This window comes from Daucus carota, chromosome 3 (genome assembly GCF_001625215.2).
Source record: "Daucus carota subsp. sativus chromosome 3, DH1 v3.0, whole genome shotgun sequence".
Lineage (NCBI taxonomy): Eukaryota > Viridiplantae > Streptophyta > Magnoliopsida > Apiales > Apiaceae > Daucus > Daucus carota.
In genome coordinates, this window is record NC_030383.2 from 9,164,317 (window position 1) to 9,189,923 (window position 25,607).

The 25,607-nt window shown below is 33.4% G+C and overlaps 4 protein-coding genes across 6 annotated transcripts; 2 read left to right on the forward strand and 2 right to left on the reverse strand.

The window, feature by feature from the left end:
• The first annotated feature begins 2,564 nt into the window (after nt 1–2,564).
• Nucleotides 2,565–5,132, forward strand: LOC108211793 (probable WRKY transcription factor 50). The gene is made up of 3 exons (XM_017383477.2): nt 2,565–2,926; nt 3,073–3,231; nt 4,654–5,132. Exons 1-3 carry the CDS (start codon nt 2,634–2,636, stop codon nt 4,811–4,813), a joined length of 612 nt encoding a protein of 203 aa, XP_017238966.1. The 5' UTR covers nt 2,565–2,633; the 3' UTR covers nt 4,814–5,132.
• Nucleotides 5,133–8,360: 3,228 nt separating this feature from the next.
• LOC108213159 (uncharacterized) lies at nt 8,361–9,906 on the reverse strand. Its single transcript, XM_017384917.2, has 2 exons — nt 9,417–9,906; nt 8,361–8,788 (listed from the first exon to the last, which is right to left on the reverse strand). The coding sequence occupies exons 1-2, from the start codon at nt 9,774–9,776 to the stop codon at nt 8,576–8,578; spliced, it is 573 nt and encodes a 190-aa protein (XP_017240406.1). The 5' UTR covers nt 9,777–9,906; the 3' UTR covers nt 8,361–8,575.
• A 1,395-nt stretch (nt 9,907–11,301) lies between these two features.
• On the reverse strand, nt 11,302–14,878 carry LOC108213221 (protein disulfide-isomerase). Its single transcript, XM_017384992.2, has 11 exons — nt 14,639–14,878; nt 14,270–14,300; nt 13,882–14,169; nt 13,601–13,789; nt 13,367–13,492; nt 12,832–12,969; nt 12,609–12,728; nt 12,358–12,475; nt 11,984–12,096; nt 11,618–11,876; nt 11,302–11,483 (listed from the first exon to the last, which is right to left on the reverse strand). The coding sequence occupies exons 1-10, from the start codon at nt 14,824–14,826 to the stop codon at nt 11,622–11,624; spliced, it is 1,566 nt and encodes a 521-aa protein (XP_017240481.1). The 5' UTR covers nt 14,827–14,878; the 3' UTR covers nt 11,302–11,483; nt 11,618–11,621.
• Nucleotides 14,879–17,088: 2,210 nt separating this feature from the next.
• Nucleotides 17,089–22,770, forward strand: LOC108215067 (uncharacterized). Of its 3 annotated transcripts, none has more exons than XM_017387400.2 (4): nt 17,089–17,232; nt 17,880–19,003; nt 19,831–19,905; nt 22,170–22,770. In XM_017387400.2, the coding sequence occupies exons 2-4, from the start codon at nt 18,113–18,115 to the stop codon at nt 22,284–22,286; spliced, it is 1,083 nt and encodes a 360-aa protein (XP_017242889.1). In that variant the 5' UTR covers nt 17,089–17,232; nt 17,880–18,112; the 3' UTR covers nt 22,287–22,770. The 3 variants fall into 3 exon arrangements, with proteins under 3 accessions (XP_017242889.1, XP_063946519.1, XP_017242887.1); XM_064090449.1 differs by having other exon boundaries at nt 17,091–17,232; nt 17,883–19,003; XM_017387398.2 differs by having other exon boundaries at nt 17,105–17,232; nt 19,831–19,867; nt 22,170–22,393.
• Nucleotides 22,771–25,607: the final 2,837 nt, after the last annotated feature.

Consider the following 25,607-nt stretch of genomic DNA (forward strand, 5'->3'; position numbering starts at 1 on the left):
ATTAATAATTAATTAAAATATACATAATTAAATTCATAAATCAAATATAAAATCATACGACAATACATAAATCGATATGAACATATCTAAATAAACTATATTTTGTACTGAACATATAAAAATTGATATTCCTCAAATTTAATTAAGAATACATAACTAAATTAATAGAACAGGAACCAATTAATTCACAGAAATTCATATAAAATTCATATAATATTCATTAATCATTCAAATAATTACACGGATAATCCCAGATGTTACAATATAAGATATATATAATACAAATATTAATTAAAATCATATATATTTCGGTCTATTCGGCCCGGACCGAAATATTTTTTTACGGACCGAACTTTATTCCGGTCTATTCAATCCGGACTGAATGGATTGAATTTTCAGAAAATTAGGACCGAATCGAACCGAATTTACACGGTTCGGTTCGATTTTTCGGTTCCGGTTCGGTTTTGCTCACCCTTAGATAATCTTGTCATATTCGCGTAAGTCGTTGAATCACCCAATTCCCATACAGTGAGTACGTGTAAGTAGTTTAATAAATTCAATTTTTTTTTATAATTCATCTCCAAATTAAATTTTTTATTTCAATTCCCTTCTAAATTTAAGAACTTCTTGCTTTTACAATAAAACATTAAAATCGATTAAATAAATATCCAATTAAATGCAAAATATGAGGAATAAAATCATATAAAAATATATGTAAATACATACTCTACCAATCCTTTTTTAGAATGCATACTCTACCAATCCTACTTTTACAAGAGCGGTTTTGAGAGAGAGAAAATGTTATTTAAACAAATTAATTTGAAATTTATAAAACAGTTTTTACCTTATTTTTTGGCAAAATGATTGTTATTATTATCTACAAATAACAATATAGAAAGAAGCCTGAATATTTGGAGTGTTTGTTGACACTAATTTCGTAAAAAAGATGATTTCTTTTAAGAATTTAAACTTGAAAAATTGCTTTAGCAATATGACTAAAGGGGAAGAAGGAATTGAACCCCAATTTTAATATTTTCAGAACTCTCTTTGATAATTCTAATGAGTTCTCTTTTGCAGGAATATACTACTAAGTGGATTTTTTTTATGTATTTTTTTTTTCAAAAGTACGTATACACGTAGCGAAAACACACATTCAAAATAATTAGCTTCGGATTCTGATTTCTACGACCACAACAGTATCATCACATGACGTAACACAATATATTATTGTGGTAATACAAAGTAAATACAAAAACTATAAAATTAATATCTTCCGTAATTATCAAACACATACACAAGGATAATAATGATGCATGACAGCATGAGAAGATATTATTAATCCCAAATTCAAAAACATAATCGCACATACCTCTGACTAAATTGAGAAGGAGGCTGCTATTATATAATTTAAACGTGAAACAAAAATATGAGGACGAGAGAACGCCAAGTATCATCATATTCTCTTCATAGACTCACACCAAACCAGCTGCTTTGACCAAAATTATACTAGTAGTACTATCAGTCAAGCGATTAATTCCCAGGTCCGCTCACGAAAATCCATATATATTTATTACTATTAATATATAATTCATGAAATTTTTATAGAAATAATCTTAAATTAACAAAACATTTTAAAACACGTACCAAAACCATCAGTTCATGGCCTAATTACTAACCGATGAAAACGTAATACAGACAGCGATCGCCGATCGGTGAACTTTCCTCGTTGAGAGATCCTGGGTCCCAGATGACGCAATCACATGACATTAGCAACCCACGCTTATGACGTCACCGATCAAACAACCTGTCCTTCCGGGAAGGTGCATGCTCATGAAAGCAAAAGCGAATAATAATCTGATCAAATAGTAAACACTATTACTCCATCCCTTGTTTAGTTGTTTGTTTACGTACCAAAAGTTTCCGCACGTTTTTTTAAAATTTTTATAATATATATTTAATAAATTATTTTTATATAAAAGTATAATAATTATTTTTATATAGAATAAAATTTATAAAAAAACTATAATACCCATACAATTATATTTTATATCTTTTAAAATACATGATAAACAGTCAATATTTATATAAAGTAACGAGAGGGACGGAGACAAACGTTTAAGAGCATCTCCAACCATACAAAGCCTTTGGCTAAAAAATGAGTTGGCATTCTAAAATTAAAAAATATAGCCAACCTCCTAAAAAATTAGCACTCCAACCACACTAATCTGTTGTCTATAATTTTAGCCAACCTTCTATGGATGGCTATATTTGTCGAACCTCTGCAGGTCTGTAAGAAATCTGTAGGAAAATTACACATCATTTATTACCATATTAAACTGATATATTCTATTTTAACAATTTAAAATATTAATAACATACTATTTTTAAATTATAGCCAACCAGTATAGCTAATACCATTGAAGCAAAATGTCTTACAGGTTCAACAAATTTTACATAATGTCTTACAGGTCCAATTTAGCCAATGAATATAGCCAACACCGTTGGAGATGCTCTAACAGGCAAGTGGGGTTATTTATACAAAGTACTTCTTCCCAAGTGTAGTGCTTTTATATACCATTCTTGCAGCATTACAAATACAAAGTCTTTCCAAGTCTTGTTCAATCTCACATACCATGTCTACTTCACTAGCACCGCCCATCATCCAACCTCCTGCCTCTAACCCTAACCCTACTTTCACCAACTCCTTAACCTACACGATTTGCGATGATCTAGGGTTCGAGTTTCTGGATTATCTTTCCTTCGGGGATCATCATCAGCTGGAGGATCATGATTATACATGTAACTTCATCACTTCAGCTCATGTTGCGCAAGCCCCGCTCATCCTGCAGGAGAACAACACGAGTGCGGAGAGTTCGCTGAATTCTAATCATGATGACATGGATATTGGTCATCACGTGTTGCCAACGTTAGTACTGATCATTTTAGAGTTTCTTGATTTGTTTTTGTTATTAATATAGGAGAAGATCCGAGAAGATTTTAGATGAACTGGTTCTCGACAGTTTTTGTATTGTTGTTTAATTTGATGGTTTGAGTCATGTGATAAATGTGCAGAAATAAATGTAGCAAAAGGATGAAGAGATCGGATAAGAGTGATGAGAATGGGGGCTCGAGAATTGCGTTTAGGATCAAGACGGAGCTTGAGACATTGGATGATGGATATAAGTGGAGGAAATATGGGAAAAAGATGGTTAAAAACAACCCTAATCCAAGGTATGTTTTGATGCTCACCATTTCATCACTTCATTTTGCTAACTTACTCTATTCCGGTGTAAACACAAAAATTACAAACAAAGTGTATCAGTATAACGAAATTACACTCTCATAATTATATCAATCTCGATTTTTTCAGAATAATGATTCCGCCCCTACTCTCGGTCCCTAGCTAGATTGTTAAATTTGGGTAGACTGCTTGACACCTATATTTTAAGACTTCGGTATAATGTAATTTTATAGATTATTATAATTTTTTAGTTCTGATTAATGAAAATCTAATATTCAAATTTTAAAAATAGATCATGAGGAATCATATTTTATGTGCGTCTTAAATTAGGTGTTAAATAATAAGAAATTTTTTTTAACAAATAAAAGAGACGGAAGAAACATTCTTTTCCGAAATATATCATGAAGAGTATAAAAATTAGCCAAACAATAGCTGATATTCATGGCCTCTCCCTATGTGATGATAACAAATGGTTACGGCTTATATATTAGCATCATAATCCTTAATCAATATACACATGTTTGTTTATTGTTGATTGTTGATTACTTACCAAGCTTGAGGAATCTTTAGTTCCTCTTGCTTTTCTGTTAGTGTATGATTAGTTACCTTGTTAAGACCACCTATTAGTTAATTTGTTTACTGTAGTTGCCAACATTGAAAGTTGAATATGTAATGTAAGATACAACGACATTAACATAAGATAATTTAATTAGTAGCTAGGATTAAACAAGTCCATTCGATTAGCTGCGTATGGCCTCTGCCTCCTCTCACCAAGACTTGCGCCATCAAGTCAACCGAAGTAATTTATTCGCACACACTGAAAAATAGCTACTAGTATTATTTAACCTTTGCATCCTCCCCAACACATCAACTATCATACTACTTGCTAAAATATGCTATATACAGGCTGGTAAAAATTGACTAGATCTGTTGGATCACATTTTGCTCAACACTTGTTGTTAATTAAGTACTTAAGTTGGACTAATTTGCAGTTTACATCTTTAATTTTTTGGCATTTTTTTTCTCTCAAATTATGTTTTTTTGGTCACATCACAGTTCCTGATTTAAAGTCATTTCGTTTTTCATCCTTTTACCCAAATCGACTACTACAGTTAGTATGAGTTAGATTAAACACTCAAGAATTATATCATTATAATCTATATTTAAATAAATTTTTCATGTTTTATCTAATTTAATGCTAAAAGTAACCGTCAATTTACACGTAATTTAGTTAAAAGGGGGCAAAATGAAGCACATTCAAAACATAGAGGTGCAACATGTAAAGAACCATAACTTAGGATCAAATTGAAAATACGTACAAAATTAAGAGGTGCAAACTGCTAATTACTCATTGAGTTATTGTATCATTATTACTTGAGTTGCTGATGTGTGCGTTGATATGGAAAAAACAGGAATTATTACAAGTGCTCGAGTGTAGGTTGCAAAGTGAAGAAACGAGTGGAAAGAGATTTAAAAGACTCCAGCTTTGTGATTACAACTTACGAAGGAATTCACAATCATGAAACTCCTCATGCTTTTGTCTATTACAATACCCAAATGCAGTATGATTAATCAACTCCTAATTATAATATTTCACTCGTCGGGATATTATTGACTTAGGTATGTTGACAGATGAAACGAAAGCTGTGTTTGACGCGATATTTGTGGATTAAGTTGATAGGCAAAAGAAGGGTGCCCTGAATCTCTAAAACAACTTCATTGGGTCGCCTTATATTTGGATCCTTTGACAACAATTTCTTGCACTGGGACTACACTTTTCATGTGAATTGATAGATAAATTGATGTTGTACAACATACATTACTAACTTCCTATTATGTTAGTCTTCATACATGAAATCTATCGATGATTTATACGTTTTGCGTTTTACAACCTGTACAGAGATTTAGTTGAGTTTGATTTTAAGGAAACTATGTTTTAATTAAAGGGTACGAGAACGAGGGACATGATAACGAGGACAAATGAAAATGAGACTTAAATGATATCCCAAGTGGCATCGAGGGAATAATTTTACCCTCTAACAGAAATAAGTTTCTGATTCAGAGCAAATATATAACTAATCTATACACTGGAACATGATATTGAAGTTCCGACTCTCATTAATTATGAAACAAACGCTCCATCAATGTTATTTTAGCCATCGAACTTTGTGTGGATTACTGTCATCGCTTTCATTAAGGGACCCGCATAAGCTTGCAATACTTGGGTAAGTATCAATATGAATGACAAGAACAAATGGAAGCTGACTTTCTGAAATATACAATAAAAATTTAACAGCCCCCATGTAACAACTTCAATATATTACAACTTTCTAAATCACATAGAGCAACTAAAAGAGGAAAGCAAACACAGTGTGTGCCTTTAATGTGGCAGAGTACTATTATGTTCCATCATTTCATTAGGAAAATTTTTGTACAATACTCTTTTCAGTATTTATACTCCACAGCAGTGACAAGCCAGGCTAAAGTTAAACTTTCATGTAAAAGTCAGAACCCCCCAGCAACACAACAATCATATTTCTAAATCAAGTAACCAGACAACACTACCGTAACAGACTACAAGCACCCTCGTGAGAGATTACAGGCCAGTATTGAAGTATAAACTCAACAATCGACATAGCTATGGCTTAGTGAGAGATTAAAGGATTATACTCTCTCCTCCAAAGATAATTATTGGCAGCAAAACCAGTGTAGATAATTTTAACAAAAGGACAAGTGTAAATAAATTTGCTGATCTACAATTCTACAGAGACTAGCAGCTTTACAAACTTCTGATACAGGATCTGCATCTGAAAGTCATAGATGCGCACTAGCTGATTATAATGTTTGGCAAAGAATCACCCTAAATGAGTACTCTTTACTGGAGTTGATGCCAATGTTTTGAAAAGGCAACCCCACCACAACTTGACAAAAGATCAACTGTGTTTCACGATGTCAATCCATTTGTCATAAAAATAAATACTATGCTTGTCTGCAACTCAAAATTAAAGTTTTGGAATAGATTCCGCAATAAGAAATAAGATAAATAGATTGATATAATCAACCTACAAAGCTTTATAATATTGTAAGACAAGATAATTCTTGATAGTAACAAGGTTGAAAAGGGAGCCGGGGTGAAAAGGTAAAAGAGAGAGGTGCATAAAGCAGCAATATACACAAAATATTGAACCAGAACACCCCCAATATAGTCCAAAACTATGTTCAGTGTCTTAATTAGATAGTGCCATAAAAAATCTATGCTTTTAGGAACAAGAGAGGTGTATATACGGCGGGAATATACACAAAATATTGAACCAGAAGAACTTAATATAGGAACAAGAGGAGAAATGCTGGGACCCCGCATGTGGTTACAAATAAATTGCTGACTTATGCTAGAAGACGCACTAAGGGCAAGAAGGGAAATTCACAGCAAAGGGCAGGGCAGTAAAGTAAAAGAGCTGTTTAGGGTATTAAGTCTGGGAAAGAGGCGAAGAGGGTTTTTATCGAATATTCTGGTGATAGTTTGTTAGCTGGAGAGCCCAACCTCTCGAATGTTGGCTAGGCTCTTGGAGTCATATCTAGTTCTGTAGTCGTCATTTTCCGTTGTAATTGCACTATTTCGCTTCCAGTTTATAATATTAAGTCATAGTCTCTATCAAGAAGCTTGTGGCCACTATCAAATTTCATGTTGTGTTGTTCTTTAGGTATTCATGCTTATATGTCTGACATGGAGGCCCTAGGCTAACATAATATTCGTAAATGAGAATACTTTTATTGTGCTATGACTGGAGAATTAGACAAGATTTATGTTTTCTGGGAGCTCTGGAAAGGTGCTTAGAATAACGATTAGTTGTTGGGTAGCTACTGCTACAAGGCAGCGTTGTTGGTTATGTTAATCTGCTGCTTTATTCTTCTTGCTAAATGCAAGCTAAGAGCGGCTGCTACCTATCCAGGTTCATAATTGATAATCCTGGTCCCCTGGAATTAAATATTTATCTGGATTCATATCTTAGAGTTGACTATTTACTGTTATTTCATTCTTGCTGCTAATCACAAGCTTGAAAGTAGCTCTTACCTATCTGAATTCCTGTAGTAATGTGCTGGAAGCTACAAGGCACAAAAAGAGATGATTTTCAAGAACTGGGAGATTACAGCTGATGGTAAAACTAGAGTGATTCTAATGGTTAGTGTTGTGCTACTCTGTATAAGTTTCAATTTATATAGCTAGAGTCCAAGACAATCAAGGAGTTGTACCTTGTACCAAATTTGTAGATCTGTGGGGCTTGAGGTTTCTGTATTCTTTTAATTTGTTGGTACAGCCTTGTACTTACTTTCTCGCTTTACTTTGAACTTAAGGGCACATCAAAGGCTCGTGTTTAGAATTAAAGATAGTTTCGATATCAACATGACAAGGCTTTTGGCTTTTTTGACCAGCCTTTCTCCCCTAAAATAATTTCGAATTTATTTCTTGACCAGCCTTTGTCACCTAAAACAACATCAACATAACTTGTAATATCACGGATTTTACCTTTTTTATATATATATTTCATAGACTTCATGGTCTAAATAATAAATGCATTTTAATTTCAGTTGAACAAATGGAAATACTTAATATAAAGCATATAGGTATTACATTGTTATCACATGAATTTAAAAGCATCAAAGCAGGTAGACTGGGATATGTAAACATTTTCTCGTCAACATGCATGTGTCAAATGGAACAATATGAAAGATTAGCTGCAAATATAAGTATCAGACATTAAGCCACGTTAACAAGTGATACTAATCATGAACCGCGTAGGTAATCTGTGAGAAAATTGTACAAAATCCTAGGTAGGTAAGTTTCTGAAAATGAAACAAATTTAATGTGGTTACGTTGAATCTGTATCAACATAATTATTTGTTCTGAAAAAAGATAAAGAGATACCAAGTGCAAAGAGATTCAAATTAAGCGTCCAATGAATCACAATAAATTTCAACTTCAGACATTTTTTATATAAATTTCACAAAGTTAGCTACTCTTCTAGAACAGAGTATCACTATCACAGAAGGTAATAGAAAAAAGGATATATGCCTGTGAGAAATTTATAAGCTTGCTTAAAATATAAACAAAAATACCACATTCAGAGCATAAATTTGCAGCTATTAATAAATCAAATTATCTGCAGCTGTTGCGCTTATGATTACAATTAAACGAGGAAATCTATCAAACAAAAATGTATAAAACAATCCCAACATTTCAGGATAAGAAGATAAGATTTCATGCGTACCATACCATGAAAAATTGTCATCGAATCAGAACTTCAAAATACAGTTGCTTTCTAAATGTTGCAATTTTCACCAACCACGTTTTATTAGAAAGTTTTTAGTTCTTTTACTCAAGCGAGTGAAGACAATTACCACTAAAGCTAATACCCATGGAGGAAAGTTACCGCCTGAGAAGTTAAACTTTTGTGCCAAATGTGGATACTCCCTTACAACAAAGACTATTATAAGCGTCATAGCTGCCACTCCTACCAGTATCTTAGTAATTGGGTTAATTACAGAGTCCTGAAATCATCAAGAAAAACAAAATGACAATTAGATTGCAATTGATGCACTAAGAACTTAAGAACAAATAACCATTCAACTATATCATTATCATTAAACAAATTATCATATCATTTGCAAATAATTATTAGCGTAAATCGCCTAAAACATACATTATCATTTGCAAATGACTTTTTAGGCGGGATACAGATTGATCATCAAACAGAAAATATCAACAGCACGACAGTTATGCTAGCATAAAAAATCAATACCACTTACATCCATATTGCCACATATTTATTAGTCACGAAAGTACAACTCAAACCTACTTCAAACCGCAATAAACCATATCAAAGTACAATAACCTTCAAAATTACATCGTTCATAACACATTCAAAGCTACATGCCTACATCTAATCCGATAGCATCATAATTCTCGTCTTCATTGTTTTATATATCTATGCTATATATTCCGCAAAATTCAGCTCACATATATACAGCATTTATCAGGTCATAGTCTCGAAACCAGAGAATTCAACATATCCAGTAAAACCTCTATAAACTAGTAACAGAATTCTATCAATTTATCGAGATTAAAAATACATCATATCTAATATTAATTTATCGAGACGAAAATGAGAGAACTCACCTTAGGCTCTCCGTCGACCGAGATGACAGCGCCATCAGAATACGGAAGCAAAGAGCGTCCATTTTTGGGGTTAAACCTAATCGGAACACCACGGCCAGTAATAGAATTGAAAGCATAGATAGATTTAAAGCCGTACTTATCGAGAATATCTACAACTTCGAGCTGATCTTGTTCGTAGCCGCCGAGACTCGATTTGAAGACGGCGATCGGACCGCGGCCGCGCCGGTAGAGACTGATCTCGACTTGAGGACCAGGCGGAGACTTTTGATCGGAGTCGTGTGAGGAGAGTAGTGGTGAGGACTCGTCGGAAGGTTCGAGTCCGGTGGTCGGAGATGCTTCGATTTCGCCGGCAGTGCTCATAATTTTAGAAGGAGTAAATGTGTGAATTTTTTTTGCCGGCGAGATGGGAGAGATGCTTTTAAAATAATGTGATATATGAAAACCAAACACGGGTGTATCTCGAAGCAGCAGGATCCCGGTTGAATTGTTATGTTTATTATTGTTACTTGCCAACTCAATTAAAAATACATAGCTAATTCGGGGGGCAATTTATTTTAATAAAAAACACCGCATAATTATATACAAAATAAATCGTTAAATCTGAAAGACAGCTGTTATGGAAATATACGAATAAATACCTGATCACCAATCATATATCAAGACATCTCTTATTTATAAATAATATAAAGAAAAAATAAAAATTATTAGAGTTATTTTAATTTTTTTTGATATTGAGTTAAATATAAGTGATTGTCTCATTTCTTCTGATTATTATTATTATCATCTTAAATTTATTTATAAAATGTAATCTTTTTTATTGACCTCTTTGATCAACTAGAACCGATTTTGATCAATTTTTATAATCTAAAATCGTAACCCATGCAGATTTTTAGAAGAGTGGCAGTGGTATACTGTTATTACATAGTGCATGTTGCATATACATTCTTGAGTAATCTACACCTCCTTTAGTCCTTTTGGTGTACGTTTAACAAAGAAAACACATAACTTGAGGGACTGAAGAACGTATTTACAGCCTGAAATTATATTGCCAAAACTGAAACTCAAGCTCATCATCTTACTTCTTAATGCTTGTATGATGTATCACTACCAGACCATCTCTATCCTTTGATCCAACTGAAGGATTATTTAATCAGAAATGACTTCCTTCATAATACACATTCACAGGACATCTACCATGTTGCCCTGCTGTTCTTCCCTCGCAGTACATACAAAGCCAATTTTTCCAACTTATTCCAACACAGAACTGTCGAATTTGCTGCAGGTTAGCAATATTTTTCTGGGATGCATTGTGGAAGGGTTCTTTCAATTGATATCCATAATGCCTTGTACCATTAGGAGCTAGAAACCAAGCTGAGCAGCTTGGCCTCAAACCCATTTATTTCACTACTCTGGACTGCAACTTTTTTTATAAGACTTCAAGCCTGATCAGCATTTTATGCCCTACTAGAACTCAATTACCAGGTCCATTCTTTTCCAGATATTGCAACTCACATGAGATTCTCTAAGCTCTATAATTTATGGTTAAAGCAAACAAACCTGATTATAGAAGAACAGTTTGGTTCAGTTTTAAACCACCTGATCACAGAAGAACAGTTTGGTTCAGTTTCAAACCAGGCTTAGTATTGTTTGTAAAACAAACGGAACCTATTACTATAAAAAAAATTGCGGAAATAGATTACTATGTGTTATAAATTCATGACAAATTTCGACTCTAATTTATTATTTTTATGTACCAGGGTTTAGATTCAAATGTATTATCAAAACTCCATGTAAAGTGGGCTAGACCTTGATGTAATCAAACTATAAAGGAGATGAACCATGAAGACTTAAGAGCCATGCAGAAGAGATAAACATAACAAAACAATCACTATTGAAGTTTTGTTTTATTTAAGCATATAAAACTGTTACAAACAGCTATATGCCTCTGGAACTACTACATAATGTATTCCCACAAGGGAAAACAATTAGATTCTGGTGCCCTCTAACATAACCTAAGCCTTCATGATGAGCTTGTTTCCTCTGTATGCTATGCTCCTCAAGGTTTAACTGCAATATCCAAAGATAAAAATAGGTTATATAATATACAGATACAACTAGAATTAAAGTCCAACTAGTCGGCACCCTTGCTGTTGGTTAAAGTTTATAACTGTAGCAATGTTCTGTGTTCATAACAGGCTTACATTCTCATAGCTCATCTCTTGGGGACTCTTTAGCTGTCGACTCTGATTTAGCTGTCGCCTCTGATTTAGTACCGGGCTCTGATTTAACTGAGACCGGCTTAGCATTGGAATCCCGATTCTTTTGAATAAATTCAATCAGATCTTCCTTTGTTCTGTCCCCTTCGTACTGCACCAACTTTCCACTTGCTGACCTGAAGTACAAAGTGGGGAAGCCCTGAACTTCAAAAGTGTCACCTGGGACATCATTTGTTGTAGCATCCTACAGAGGAAAGCAAGAAAAATAAATCAGAAAGGGGTGGTTGAATAAACCTCAATATAGGCAAGCTCTTACTAAAAAAAGCCTCTATGCTCAAAAGATAAACTTACAAATTTCGCAATCACGATATCAGCATCATTCTCAAATGAGATGGCAACTTCATCCAAAATTGGAGCAAGTTTCTTACAGTGTCCACACCACGGTGCATAGAACTCAAGGAGAACTGCAAGATATTATGAAATCTAAGTAAGGATACTTGACAGCCTTAAAAATATTGTACACTACTCCTGTATGACAAGGATTAAAGAAAGACAGTGTACAACCACTAACGGATAAACATATTTTGAAGATATTAATCCCCATTCTAATGTCTAGGGTCTGACTGAATCTAGCAGGCACAGGTAGCCTCCAATTAATATAAATAAAAGAGATGGTAACTAAAGAATGGAAACGGTTAATGCAATAACAAATAATAGACACATACCATTCTTTCCAGAGTTGAAAACCATATCTTGAATACTGTCACGAACAACCACCTTTACGGGTTCATTGTTTACTTCAGGGACAGGCTCCGACTTTATAAATGGCTTCAGTTTTCCGTCCTAAAAAGTTGGTGTATATAATTAACAAAGACATTCCAATCAGCGACACATATATCATAATCACATCATGAAGATGACAAATACCCCCTATACAGTAATTAGTATAACATGTAACTAAAAAACAAGAATATACCGTGTAATCCTTCAACCAAGGTGCAATTTGATCAGCCTCAACATTTGGCTTGAGATATTTCTGACTATCACTAGTCTGTATGGCAATGACAGGCACCTGATCTTCACTGAGCCCAAAATACTGTTCATACAAAACCAAAAGAAAAAACCACATTTCTCATTACATATCTAGTCAATAATACAACCAAGTACAAGCTTGATGAAATTGCTAATGTGCTAATAACCTGAAAGGCGCCTTTACTGGACTCAGTATCACCCAAGAGAAAGTTTAGTCCTTTTCCTTTGTATTGTACAGCAACTTCATGAAACTTTGTCTTGAAATCATCAAATTTCTCAGTACTGAAGTTCAAAAATAACATTGCCTGAAGCAAAACAAATTAGATTTTAAGTAATTTGTCAAAAATTTACAGTGATCCTTTAAATAACCATAACATAAAGTTAAACACAAATGCATTCCAATATATTCATATATACATTGTATGCATGTGTTCTGTGTTTGTGGCGTCTGGATAATCTGTGACAAAGATCTTTTTTTAATATTTATAGCTTCTGAGAAACATAAAAATCTTCCCAGCTTAGAGCCAAAACAGGCTGCTGAATTTACAATTTAAACCGGATAATTCAGATTCAAGTATGTTGTGTACTCGTAGTGTACATGATAGTGTCTTTGTATTCCCGGCATATAAATACTAAACCTTTAAGATTATCACATTAGAAAACTCAAGTCCTCTTTACTGTAAGCAGATGAAATAAAGTTACCTTAGATTCTGAGCTGTCAAAATATTTGATAAGGAATGGATGGTTACTTGGGTCTTTATCGAAAACAGTCACAGTAGGCACACTGGCTTCTTCGATAAACTTCTCCACAGCTTCAACATGGAAGTTCTGCAAGCTCAAAAAAGGTTACATGCTTCAACACTCCAATAACAATGCATTAAGAGTATTAAAATTTAAATGATTAAACTGTTATATCAATTAAAACATCGTGTAAACCTGAGAATCAACAAAGAGTTCATCAAATGGCTTGAGCAGCCTAATGGTTGGTTTGGTTATTTTGGAATCACCCCTTGGAATGAGTTTTGCATCCACCGTATGAGCAAAGTCATAGTCAGAACGCAACTTCTCAGCTACCGCAGTAAAGTTATCAAATTCCTCCCCGGAAAGGACAGGAAACAGTCCAATCTACAACAAAAGGCTCAAAGGAGTAAGCACCACAACAACAACAATAATTATAATCTCTTTAATCCAAAAATAGAACTTTTTAATCTTCTTACAAGGGTGATCTTCTTTTCATCTATAAAACTGCTGGCATCTTCGGCAGATTTGATCTCAGGAGAGGCCGGTCCCGTTTGCCTCTTCAAATAAGAAACAATTCCATCCGCTTCACGAGGACCTTTATATTCTTGCGCTTGTTTTCCTCCATTCCTCAATATCTTAATGGTGGGAAAACCCCGAACCTCAAACTGTGTCGCAAGCTCCTTGTTTGCTTCGTCACTTGCATCATATTTCGCCAACGCAATCGGAGGATCGTAACTGCTCAACACTGATGCAGCTTTCTCATACTGCACATCAAACAAATAATGCATCAGCCAATTCAACATCAAACACAACACACAAATAAAAAATAATCACACAACATAAATAAGATCATAAGAATAACACCTCTGGTGCAAGATTTTTACAATGTCCACACCTGCGAAAACATCGAAAACCATCAGATTAAAAACACAACTCAATCAATCTCAATTATGTGATCAAACAACATCAAGAACATCATAAAAAAAATCACAAATATAAATGTGGGGCCCACCAGCTAAAACTTCATAATCTCTGTATTCAATTTAAATAAATACAAAATCAGAATGTCATTTCATATACACAGAAAATCAGACATTCGATTTTAATTTTCATCAACAATTATTATTTTCATTTTTTTTGAAAGATCATCAACAATTATTTAAACAACACGATGAGGTGAAAAATATAAGAGCGATTAAAACGGTGAATTGATTAAGAATTTAGATAAATTACCAAGGAGCGTAAAATTCGACAACGATAAAATCATGTTTGGCGACGACTTGGGTTAAATTAGAGTGATCAAGAGTCAAAACATGTTCAATCACACTCTCACTCGACTCATCTGCTTTACATATCGATCCGCTAGACACAATCAAGGCAAACAACACTACACTCAAGTGCACAAGAACCCTAGACGCCATTACTGTGTGTTTTCTGAGAGTGTTTTTGTGTGTGTGATCACTTGTTTTACGGGTCCGAAAGGGCTGCGTGTATTTATAGAGGAGAGTGTGGTGACATGGCAGTCAGGGACTGGTCGCACCAACGCAGCGATTCTCAGGGTGTTTCTGTCATTTCGTGTATTCAATTAATATTTGATTTCTCGAGATTTCTAAAGATTTCATTTCGATTTTATTCGATGCATTAATTAGTTTGGGTTTTGTGGACTTTATTTCGGGGAAATGAGTTAATATTACATGAATATATTTACTTTTAATACACGGTTGAAATACATTAAAAAGATCTCCCGAAAACATATTAAATAGATGTCTTGTATGGAGATATTATTTGGATTACGGTAAAAGAAAAATACACAATCTGTTGGTTTGGGGTGAGCATTGATTTATTGTGATCTTTGAGGTATCATTTGGATTTTAATCAAATTTCGATTGTCATTATCTGTGGTAATATTACTCTCACTTTGATTTTATGTCGTTTTGACAATTATTAAATATTCAAACATATATGATTAAAATGGTATTCGGATGAGATTTTAATAAATTATAAATAATTCATTAACTTTAATAGTTTCGGTATGATTTTGATTTATCCGAATTCTAATAAAATGTCACAAAGTTCATATTGAATTTTTAGGATTCAAACATAATACTTCAAAATTTCATTGGGTTATACTCGGATTTCAAAAAAAATTAAAATACATGCAACAATTTCACAAAACTCATCATTTTATGATATTCAAAAAAATATCGACATTTCAATACTATCATATTTTATTAATTTTTAAATAATATCAATTGGATACCAATAAGTTTGAAGCATAATTTAAAATCGAGATTGTATACCACCAGATTTTGTAACATAATTTTAAAATCCTAATTGAATACCCATATATCATGATACATTTTTTAGAATCCAAATTGAATACACCAAATATCATAAATGATATCTTTTGAAAATCTGGTGGTATTCAATTAGGATTTTAAATTATGCTTTAAATTCCGATGATATTCAATTGGGATTATTTAATATCCATTAAAATCTGATGGTATTCAAATGTTGATTGGTTTTTGTGGATTTTATAAAATGGTGGATTTTTGTGGTATTTTTCGGTGTATTTTAAGTATTTTGAAATCCCAACAAAATCCATAAGATTTTGAAGTATTGTTCCTAAATCCTATGAACTTTGCGACATTTTATCAAGAAACCACAAAAAAATCAAAATAAAAAACAATTCATTAAAATCCATAAAAAAAACAATCCATTAAACTTCACCTTAAATTATGGTTGTGAAAAAATAAAAAACTATGAAAAAACATTTATTTTATTAGAAAAATCAGTGTTCTAAAATTCGGCGATTGATCGGGATTAATCGCCGATTAATCGTTGTTCGGTCGGCCACCGTCTCGATTAAGCGTTTATCGACTAAGCGTTTATCAGTGAAAAAATCATTTTTATCGAAAATCGGTCAAAATCGGGTTTACTCATTCAAAAGTCGGGATTAATCGGAAAAAGTCGGTCAAAAATCAGTGAATTTAAAGAATTTAAAAACAGAAAGTAAATTTTGATTTTAAATTTTAAATTTAATTTTAAATAAAACAAAATCACGGAAATGACAAAACACATAAATTAAAGTTGTTTTTATTACCTTTCACTCTTTCAATATTAGCTTATAAACTCTAATTATATAAATTTATAATATCTTTTTTCAGAGATTCAATCAAATTCAAGTTTACATATGAGATGATCGGACTTATATATGTATATAAAAACATGTTTTGTGTTATAAAAAATCATTAATCTTTTGATCTTATATGATTATAAATTTATACTCTATATAATTATATTAATATATATGATTTAAAAAATATTATTAAATTTATTACCATCAATGATGGTTGCTTCACCAACTAAGTCCGACTTTTTATACTTTCTGTTTTGTCGAGCCTTGCTTTGACACTAGAAAATATATACTCTCTCCGGCCTCCGGCCTCCTGAGTTATATATATTGAGGGACGGAGACGTGGTGCGGATTATAGTGCTCTCATAAAGTATAGTTTTAAAACTTATTTTTAAGATTTTTTTTTAATAAAAATTTGAATGTTATATTTTTATTCAGTGAAAAAATTTTAAAAATAAATTATAAAATTATATTTTATAAAAGAATTAAAATGCGCCTTGAAAAAAAACGTATAGAATTAAATAGGACGGATGGACTAGTTTCTTGGTCGTCGAGGCTCAGTACTTGGCAGTCATACATAAAACACACTGACACACACATAAGCTTTACAAGTGATATCCTTTTCTGGGAGATAGAGGAAGAATTCAAGAAAAGAGCACAATTATATACAGATAAATTTGGATCTCACAGTGTAAGTTAACCGAATTCGCAACCTTTTCTTCTCAAATCTCAATTCTCCTACTTTTTTTTAATTATACCTGTAGTTAATGATAATTAAGCATGACGTTTTTCATGAAATTGTTGCAAGATTTTTGGTTTTTTGATGACCCTTTGATTCATATCATCATATGTTTATATACTTTAGGTTAATTGATGCTAGTAACAGTTTGCTGTTATGTGTATGTTTTTAAATTAGGGTTTTTAGTGTGTTTTGCTACTGATGCTGCAGTGAGTTGAAGATTATTGGGTGCTTTTGGGTTTTAGTAGTTACTTTTTGTTGCTAGGTTTAGCTATAAACTATCAAGAAGTAATATCGGTATGACATTTTATGTTTGGAACTGTGTTTGTGGATGCGTTTGGTGATTTGTTCTTAAGGATTTAAAATTGATATAATTTTGGATTTTCGGCTCGGTTCGGTTAGAAAGTATGGGATGAGGTCAGAATGAGATGGTCGCAGAAGAAATGCTTTTTTAACTGCAAAAAGGCAGGAGAAATGATTATTTACAACAAAAAGGCAGGAATAGTATTAATCGGCTTATAAAAAGATAGATAGTTTTTTCTTATGTATAATGAAATGTGAATCTAATATATTTGAATTTCACTCCTTATTTTAAGCAGCAGTAGCCATCCAGATGAATATATGGGCACTACTTGTTCTTTTTTAAGGAGGTGGTATTGTGTCTGCTTATTTTCTTGAAGATAATCTTCCCCTGGCCAGAATTATTATGCAACTTCATATTAATGCTCAGAAGATATTATGAACTTGACCTCCTGGACTTGGACCATTAAAGCTGTGCTGTTCTGAACAGGCATGAGATTCATATTCTTAATTTGCAACCTCAATCGCTCTAATGAGTAAGGAGAATGTTCCACAACTTATCAGTACTGGGGTTGGTGATGAACAGTTGTCTTCAGGTAGGGCTGAAGAGCTGACAGTTTATTCTACATCACGCCCTAGTCTAGATAAGGAGGCTGGGTTAGCTGCCTGTCGTGTGTGTCAGTGTGCTGAATCTGACAAAAGGGGTGATGCTGCTTTGGAGTTTTTAGGTATCACCCCAGTATTGAACTCACAGAAAAGAAAAGAAGATTTAAAGCTTGATTGCAAAGATGTTTTAAAGGATGCTGAAAGTGACACTTGTGCCAAAGATGGTAAAAAAGATTCTGGATTCGTGGAGTTTGTCAGTCCTGATGGCGAGGTCTTCATTTGTAATACTGATATAGAAAAGGGTTTTGATTACAATCGAGATGTGTTAATTGAGCTGGGATGTGCTTGCAAAAATGATCTCGCTCTGGTACACTACGCTTGTGCCCTCAAATGGTTTGTGAATCATGGATCAACTGTTTGTGAAATATGTGGACGTGTTTCAAAGAATATTAATGTTACAGACTTGAAAAAGGTTGTAGCTTCTCTGAAGGAGTATGAAACCTTAAGGGAAAGGACCGCCAATGGAATACCATACCCAGAAAATGTGCAGACAAGTTCCTGTGTAGATCCCGATGCTCTTGCTGCCATTCGGAGGCAGCGACTAAGTGAAATATCACTCTGGTTTGGTCCACATAATAACAACTACTCGACGACAGTTTCACAGGGTTCTGAACAAGTTTCTAATGCTGTTGCTGAAGAAGTCACTCCTGCTGAGAATTCTGCTACCAAATGGGCTGTCGAGGGTACAGGGATACTTCTTGCCACCGGCTTGCTTACTCTTACATTAGCATGGCTGATTGCTCCTCGCGTTGGAAAGGTATTCTTAAAGTAAATAATTTTTATATATTGATGTCATACTGACATACCTACAGATATATATCATTTTGTGTGGGAAAGGCTTCATATATACATTTTCATATATGACTTGCAACATTTTTTTGAGGCTTTGTGGTTTACCTAATTTTTGTTACATGCATCTACAATTTTGTGTGTTGTACAATTTTCTGGGCAAGTATATCAAATTTTCTTTCTTTCCTCTCTCTCTCTCTCTCTCTCTATACACACACACACACACACACACACACACACACACACACACACACACACACACACACTATACAATATTCCAGAGTTTTGTCCAACAATTTTTATTTTTAAATCGTTTGTTTGTAGAAAATTTACATCCCAAAAGTTTAAAGAAAATTTTACTTGGACTGTTTTGTTTGGTGTTTAAGAGTTAAGACAATGCCAGGTCATAACATATTTTTGTTCGATCATGTTGCAATGCATATTAGATTGACATTATGTTTTTTCTTGTAAGGATTGTTTGCAAGTTTTATTCTGTTCAGCTCATTTTAATTGGCAGCTGCATGATTTTTTAGCTTGTGATGAGTTCCCAGGTCCCCAACCAGACAACTTCTAAGATAAAAGCAGTAATAGAACACAGATATAAGAGGCTTAGGTTGCCATACATAATCAACCTCATTCGTGAGGCTATATCACATACCCCTACCCGAAAAAAAGGAATAATTCCTTGATGAATGATGTTGGTTTTGTATTCTAGATTTAAAGTGTATCGATATCCAGAATTCTCACTATTTTCTTCTTTTTAAATTGTATTTATGTTAATGCTTTATTGTGCAGAAAACTGCCAAAAGTGGTCTTCATATCCTTCTTGGAGGTATCTGTGCGTTAACAGTTGTAGTATTCTTCCGCTTTGTAAGTTATCGACTATTCTTTCATGCTTGCATCTAATTGATCTGTGTTATCAAATATTTATATAATATGAGCATGATAGATGTTAATATGCATGAAATGTAAATTTCTAAATGTATATCCAGTGAATAATATGAGAACATATATTAGCAACATAAGGATATGACATATGAGAAGATCCAACTTGGCACAAACACAGATAGAAAATAGAGGTTTGCGATTGTTGACTGCTGCTTTGACCAAGAGCAGAAGTTCATATATTTCTAGCTTAATTAAATCTGTTTTGTGGAGTAAATTGTATGTCATAACATCTATAATGTATATATGTTGATAAATTATGCTGAGATAGCAGCTATAAAGAAAGTATGTAGCGATTGGGCAAGTTGCCAAAAAAAAATAGAAAATGTTGTTTGAAATGTTGAGTACTACGATGGTTTAGCCAGGAAGTTTATATTGATAATCTTGTAAGGCATTAAAGCAGGATGCAACTTATGTGTGGATAGAGTGTTGGGAGGGGAGTAGAGACTGAAATTTACTTTGGAGTGAGAGTTTGGCGGCTTTTGAGATCTCTTAAAATTACAATAGCATCCCTTTTAACAAAGTGTGCATCTGCTACATACGTACGTATGCACATACAAAATTCAGCTATGCTCATATTATCTTGTTTCTAGCTCCAAGAATTTATTCTCCATTTGGAGAATCTAATCTCCATTTGGTCTTGCATATAACTAGAAAAATATTTTTCAAGAAATAATTCAGTGAATTTACGCCATGAAATATTGCCTTTGCCTTCTAAGACCCTCGTGGATTCCCACCAGTAATCAGCTTCTGATTTAAGAAAATAGCTAGCGAATTCTGTCTTCTGTTCTTCTCCTACCTTCACTAAGGCGAATGCCTTTTCCATCTCCTTAATCTCCTTAAGCCATGCCTTGGCTTCTATCGGGTCCCCAATCCCCAGTACCTTTAAATTCTGGTGGATAAACAGCTTGAAAAGATTTGAAAGCTGCTCCTGTTTGAGCAGATGGTTTCTGTTGTTGAGCTATCGCGGATGTTTGTTGCTGAAGAATCTGTAAAATTTGATTTACGGTAGGGTCCACACGGAGTTGGCGTTCTGGATTCTGAGTGGTTCTCTCTACATTTGTTGTTGGGGGAGTGGTTGTCTGACATACCCCTCACTAATTCATCTGATCTCCACGCAGTGCTCTCAACCCTGATAGCATCCAAGTAATCAACCTCGCAAGCCTCCGAGCCTCCTCTACAGGATCACTGGTCATAGGCTCCCAGTGTTATTAAACGCGATATGCGCACAGAAGCGCAAAGGCCCCTAGAGCATAAGCGCAACACGCAACGCGAAATGCGCGGATTCATCAAAGACAAATAAATATACATATATAAATGATATATAAGCAGAAAACTGTTAATTTATAGATAAGATGACATTTAATCGATAAAGCAACCAAATTCTTCTAAATTCCCACTCCATCTGACACTACAACACGGTTCCTAGTCTCGAATGCTACCCTGTTCATAAGTGCCCAGAACTCGACAGAATCCCTACCAAAAGGTCTTGAGGTCCCGAAGAAGACTCAGGGAGGGGCCTAGGTAATGCTGAAGGTTCGGCCAATACAGGAGCAGGCTCGGATAGGCACTAGGTGGGACAGGTGCCTGAGCAGGGGTGCTCTCAATCATCTCATGTATATCCGTAGCAAAGCCAGACTCGGACGTATCAGAGGCTGTTGGTGAGGTGGTGTCTCAGGTTCTTCGTCAATAGCCACAAACATCTGTAAAATTAAATAATATAACAAATATAATAATCAAAAGAGGTATCTTATATATACTGTCACTGGAGATTTAAACTTCTAACTGTCGAGTGACGGCACTACGGTATATATAAGATAACCTATGTATGTTCATACATATTGCTTGTTGGTAAATAACATTGATCCAAGCAAGTAAATGCATGCCCCTTATCTTAATATATATTGTCCGAATTTTCTTTTTCACTTCTTACAGTTTTAGGTACATTACAAAGTAAATGCAATGAATTTCTCTATAAGTAGGTATGCCAAATTTAAGGATTTATGTCGGTTGAAAATAATTTGAGATGGAGGGAACATGTGTGTAAGCAGATAAATATTGTTCCCTTGTTTAGTGAGCTTTTCTTGTGTTGGCATATTTCAGCTCCGCATATTCCAGTTCGTACACTCACTTAAAGGCTTAGATTTGTAGTTAATCTTATGTATTCTGACTGTGACTGGAACATGCAGTTTGTTCTAACAAGAATCAAGTATGGACCTGCGCGATATTGGGCAATCTTATTTATCTTCTGGTTTCTTGTTTTCGGTATATGGGCATCAAGAACACATGCTACTCACTCAACATGATTCTTTCCGCGCACAGCGAACAAAGGTGCTCCGGAAACAGTGATTCAGCTGTATGCTATATGGCGGTGATCCGTGAGTAGTCTAAAGAAGGGTTTTTTTTTTTTTTTTTTTTTAATAAAATAGAATTGTAAGTGTGCCTTTATAATGCTTGTTTTCAAAATTAGGGTAAGAATTGTCGTATCTGTATTATATTGGCCAGTGGAAGGTCGGAATGTTTACTATACAGGGTGTATTTAGGTGGAGTTTCGTGCAAATTATTAGCGGGGTTTAATCAGCGCAACGTGGATGTGAAAACTGAAAAGTTTGATATATGTCCAAACTTTGTCAGTAGTATACTAGTATGGCAGGGATGTCCGAATTAGGGAGGTTACTCCCGGGCTGGGGAGTACTTGATATTTAGCCTTTTGATTTGGTGAGTACGCAGCATTATTACAAAAAAACTTTGTGCAGAATTCTAATATATAATATTTATATTACACGAGCAGGTGGAATAATGATTTACAGGGGTGGATGTGACATGAAATTATGAATCCTTTTTTTTTTTTTTTTTTGTGGCAATATCATTTCATTTATTTAATTAGCTTGGAAAGTGCCAAAATAATCTTAGATTTTATATCAGTTATTAATTAAAATCTTATTTTGTGAAATTCCAGCTGAGCATAGTGGCCCAAATGTTTTTATCCTAAGATAGTAGCATAATTTAAATTTCTAATTGAATACTTGAATATTTTGATAATTTTTTAAAATTCTAATTGAGTAATCTCGAATTTTTTAATTTGAGTAATCTCGAATTTGATAAAAGAGGATAAGTCTATATATTTTAATATAGGGTCATATCCTTCTTAAACCCTCAGCTTTAAAATCCTAAGTATTAATAAGGGTTCTGCAGCAGAACTGCATATGCAGAAAATGTTGTGTTTATGTATTATATTTTAAAATTACATTTAAATATGCACAACGATATAAAAAGACATGTATTTAATTTTAGATCCTGATCTATTTAAAATTTAGGATGCAGCAGAATTTTAGTGTATTTAAGTTTCCATTTTAAGGATGGGTTCTATATTAAGCGCGACTTTTTTCTTTTTTAACATATACAGTTTATAGGCTTATAAATTAATATTTGTTCTAATAAATTCTCGAGTGAGTCAGGATCGAATCAAGTCTTGGAATGACAGATGATAACCTTTTAGTAACCTTTTAATGTATTATCTTTTAAGATTTCAGTTTCTCCCTAAAATAACATTTCTAACAGGGTCCAATCAAATGAAACTTAGAGCCCGTTTGGCTGACTTATGATCTAACTTCACTTATTTGATAAGTTGGGAGTTTAAGATGTCTGTTTGAATAATTTTGATTTATTAATAATTTATGGTTCATCAAAAATATAATAGTAAAAATGATTTATCAATAATTTATGACTCGTGGTTAATTTTTATCAAAAAAAAGTTTAAAAAAGTTAAATTACTGGAAAAAAATACCTCAAACTAACTTCTGACTTAAAGTCAGTTTATAACTTATTCCTAACCTTAAACTGACTTTTGACTTATCACACAAACAAACATTTTTCAGTTCAAATTTAAACATGTTTAAACAAACAGGCTCCTAGCAGTGGACTTTGAGTCTTTGAGGTGTAGAAGACTTTCCGGATATCAAAACTTCCAAATTAACCACCAGCCCCATGACTTGTTCCAAATGCAACAAAATGAGACTAATATGACACTTTAAAAAGTAGTCGATGAAAACAATTCACCAGAGTATACAGCAAGAATCCGATGCATGAACAAAAAGTGTTGCCACTCCCGTAACGTTCTCTGACGAGGTTGACTCGCCTGAACACCGAGTGAAGCTTTCGAAAGAAGAAAAATAAGGAGAATGCGTCTCATGTCGACAACATTCACTTACGTGTGAGATTCGTGCTCGTTTTTTTCTTTCCATAAATGAATTATCTTTAACCTATTAAGACCGGCACCAGTCATATGAGACTCGTTCCGACAATTCAAAATTAATTGGATCTGTAAAATAAGAATTTGAGAGTTTCTCAGATTCAGGTAGAATTTGGATTGATTCAAAGTTAACTTAAAAAAACACGAATCTTTTTCACGTTTGAATTCAGTTTACCCAAAATTATGTGAAGAATAAAAATATAACATATTTATGAAAAATACATATATTATATTATTTTTGTATCATACGTTATTTAAATTTAATAAATATTTTATTTTGATTCAGCAAAAATTAATTTATTTCGACTAATATGACATTTATTCATATATTATTTTATAAAATTATTTATTAATAAATCATTATAGATTAGATCGATTTGGCTTATTCATAAATTATTATGGACAAGGTCAAAATTCTAACTTGTGTTTGTTGATCCTTCCGATACCCGAAATTGATTATTCCAATTAATTTAAAATTACAGTATAGTTCTAGTAGTAAATAACAAATATTTTACTTTTTTGAGCAAACAAATATTTTACTTAATTTTATATAGTTTTCGTAATTCCATTCCCCAATTCTAGTAATGATGTTCTAATTCTCTCATCAAAAATTAACTCAGCAAAATCCACTGGGTTTCGTTTGCATACGGCAATTTGAAATAACCACACAGCACTGGTCCTTCATGCATAATCACCGGAACCAATAATTGAGCGGCCTTTAAGTCTTAACTCAAGATTATGGACACTCATACAAGTTACAACAAGTGCATTAAAGTTGTGTTCAGGATCCAACAGTCATATGATTAGTGACTGTCTGCCTCATGATGCAGAGAGCCTTTCTGATTTATTAGGTACTGCAGTACTCTCTTCGTCTCTTATTATTATTACTCCCTCCGTCCCAATCAATTTTATACAATTTTTTTTGGATGTCCTATCCCATTATTTCTATACATTCCCAAAATAACAATTTTTTATAATATAAAACACTACTACACTCACTATCTCCATTATATAATAATAAAAACACTGTTACACCCACTAATTTACTACACGATCTCAAATCTATTATTCAAGAATATGTGGATCCTACCACTTTATTCATTTTACATCTAACTTTACTCATTTCTTACATTTTTTTTTGTCTTTGTGTCCGATCCCAATGTATATAATTCATTGGGACGGAGGGAGTATTATTTAATTTAAAAATTTAAAAATTTGTTTTATTAGAAAATATTTTTAACACCTTTCAAAATTTATGTTTCATATTTTTAAAATAATTAATAATTTTTTTGCTTATAGTTTATACTACCTCCGTCCCTTTTTACTTGTCACTTTGACTTTTTGCACGTAACTTAAGGTGAGTAAAAAACATAAT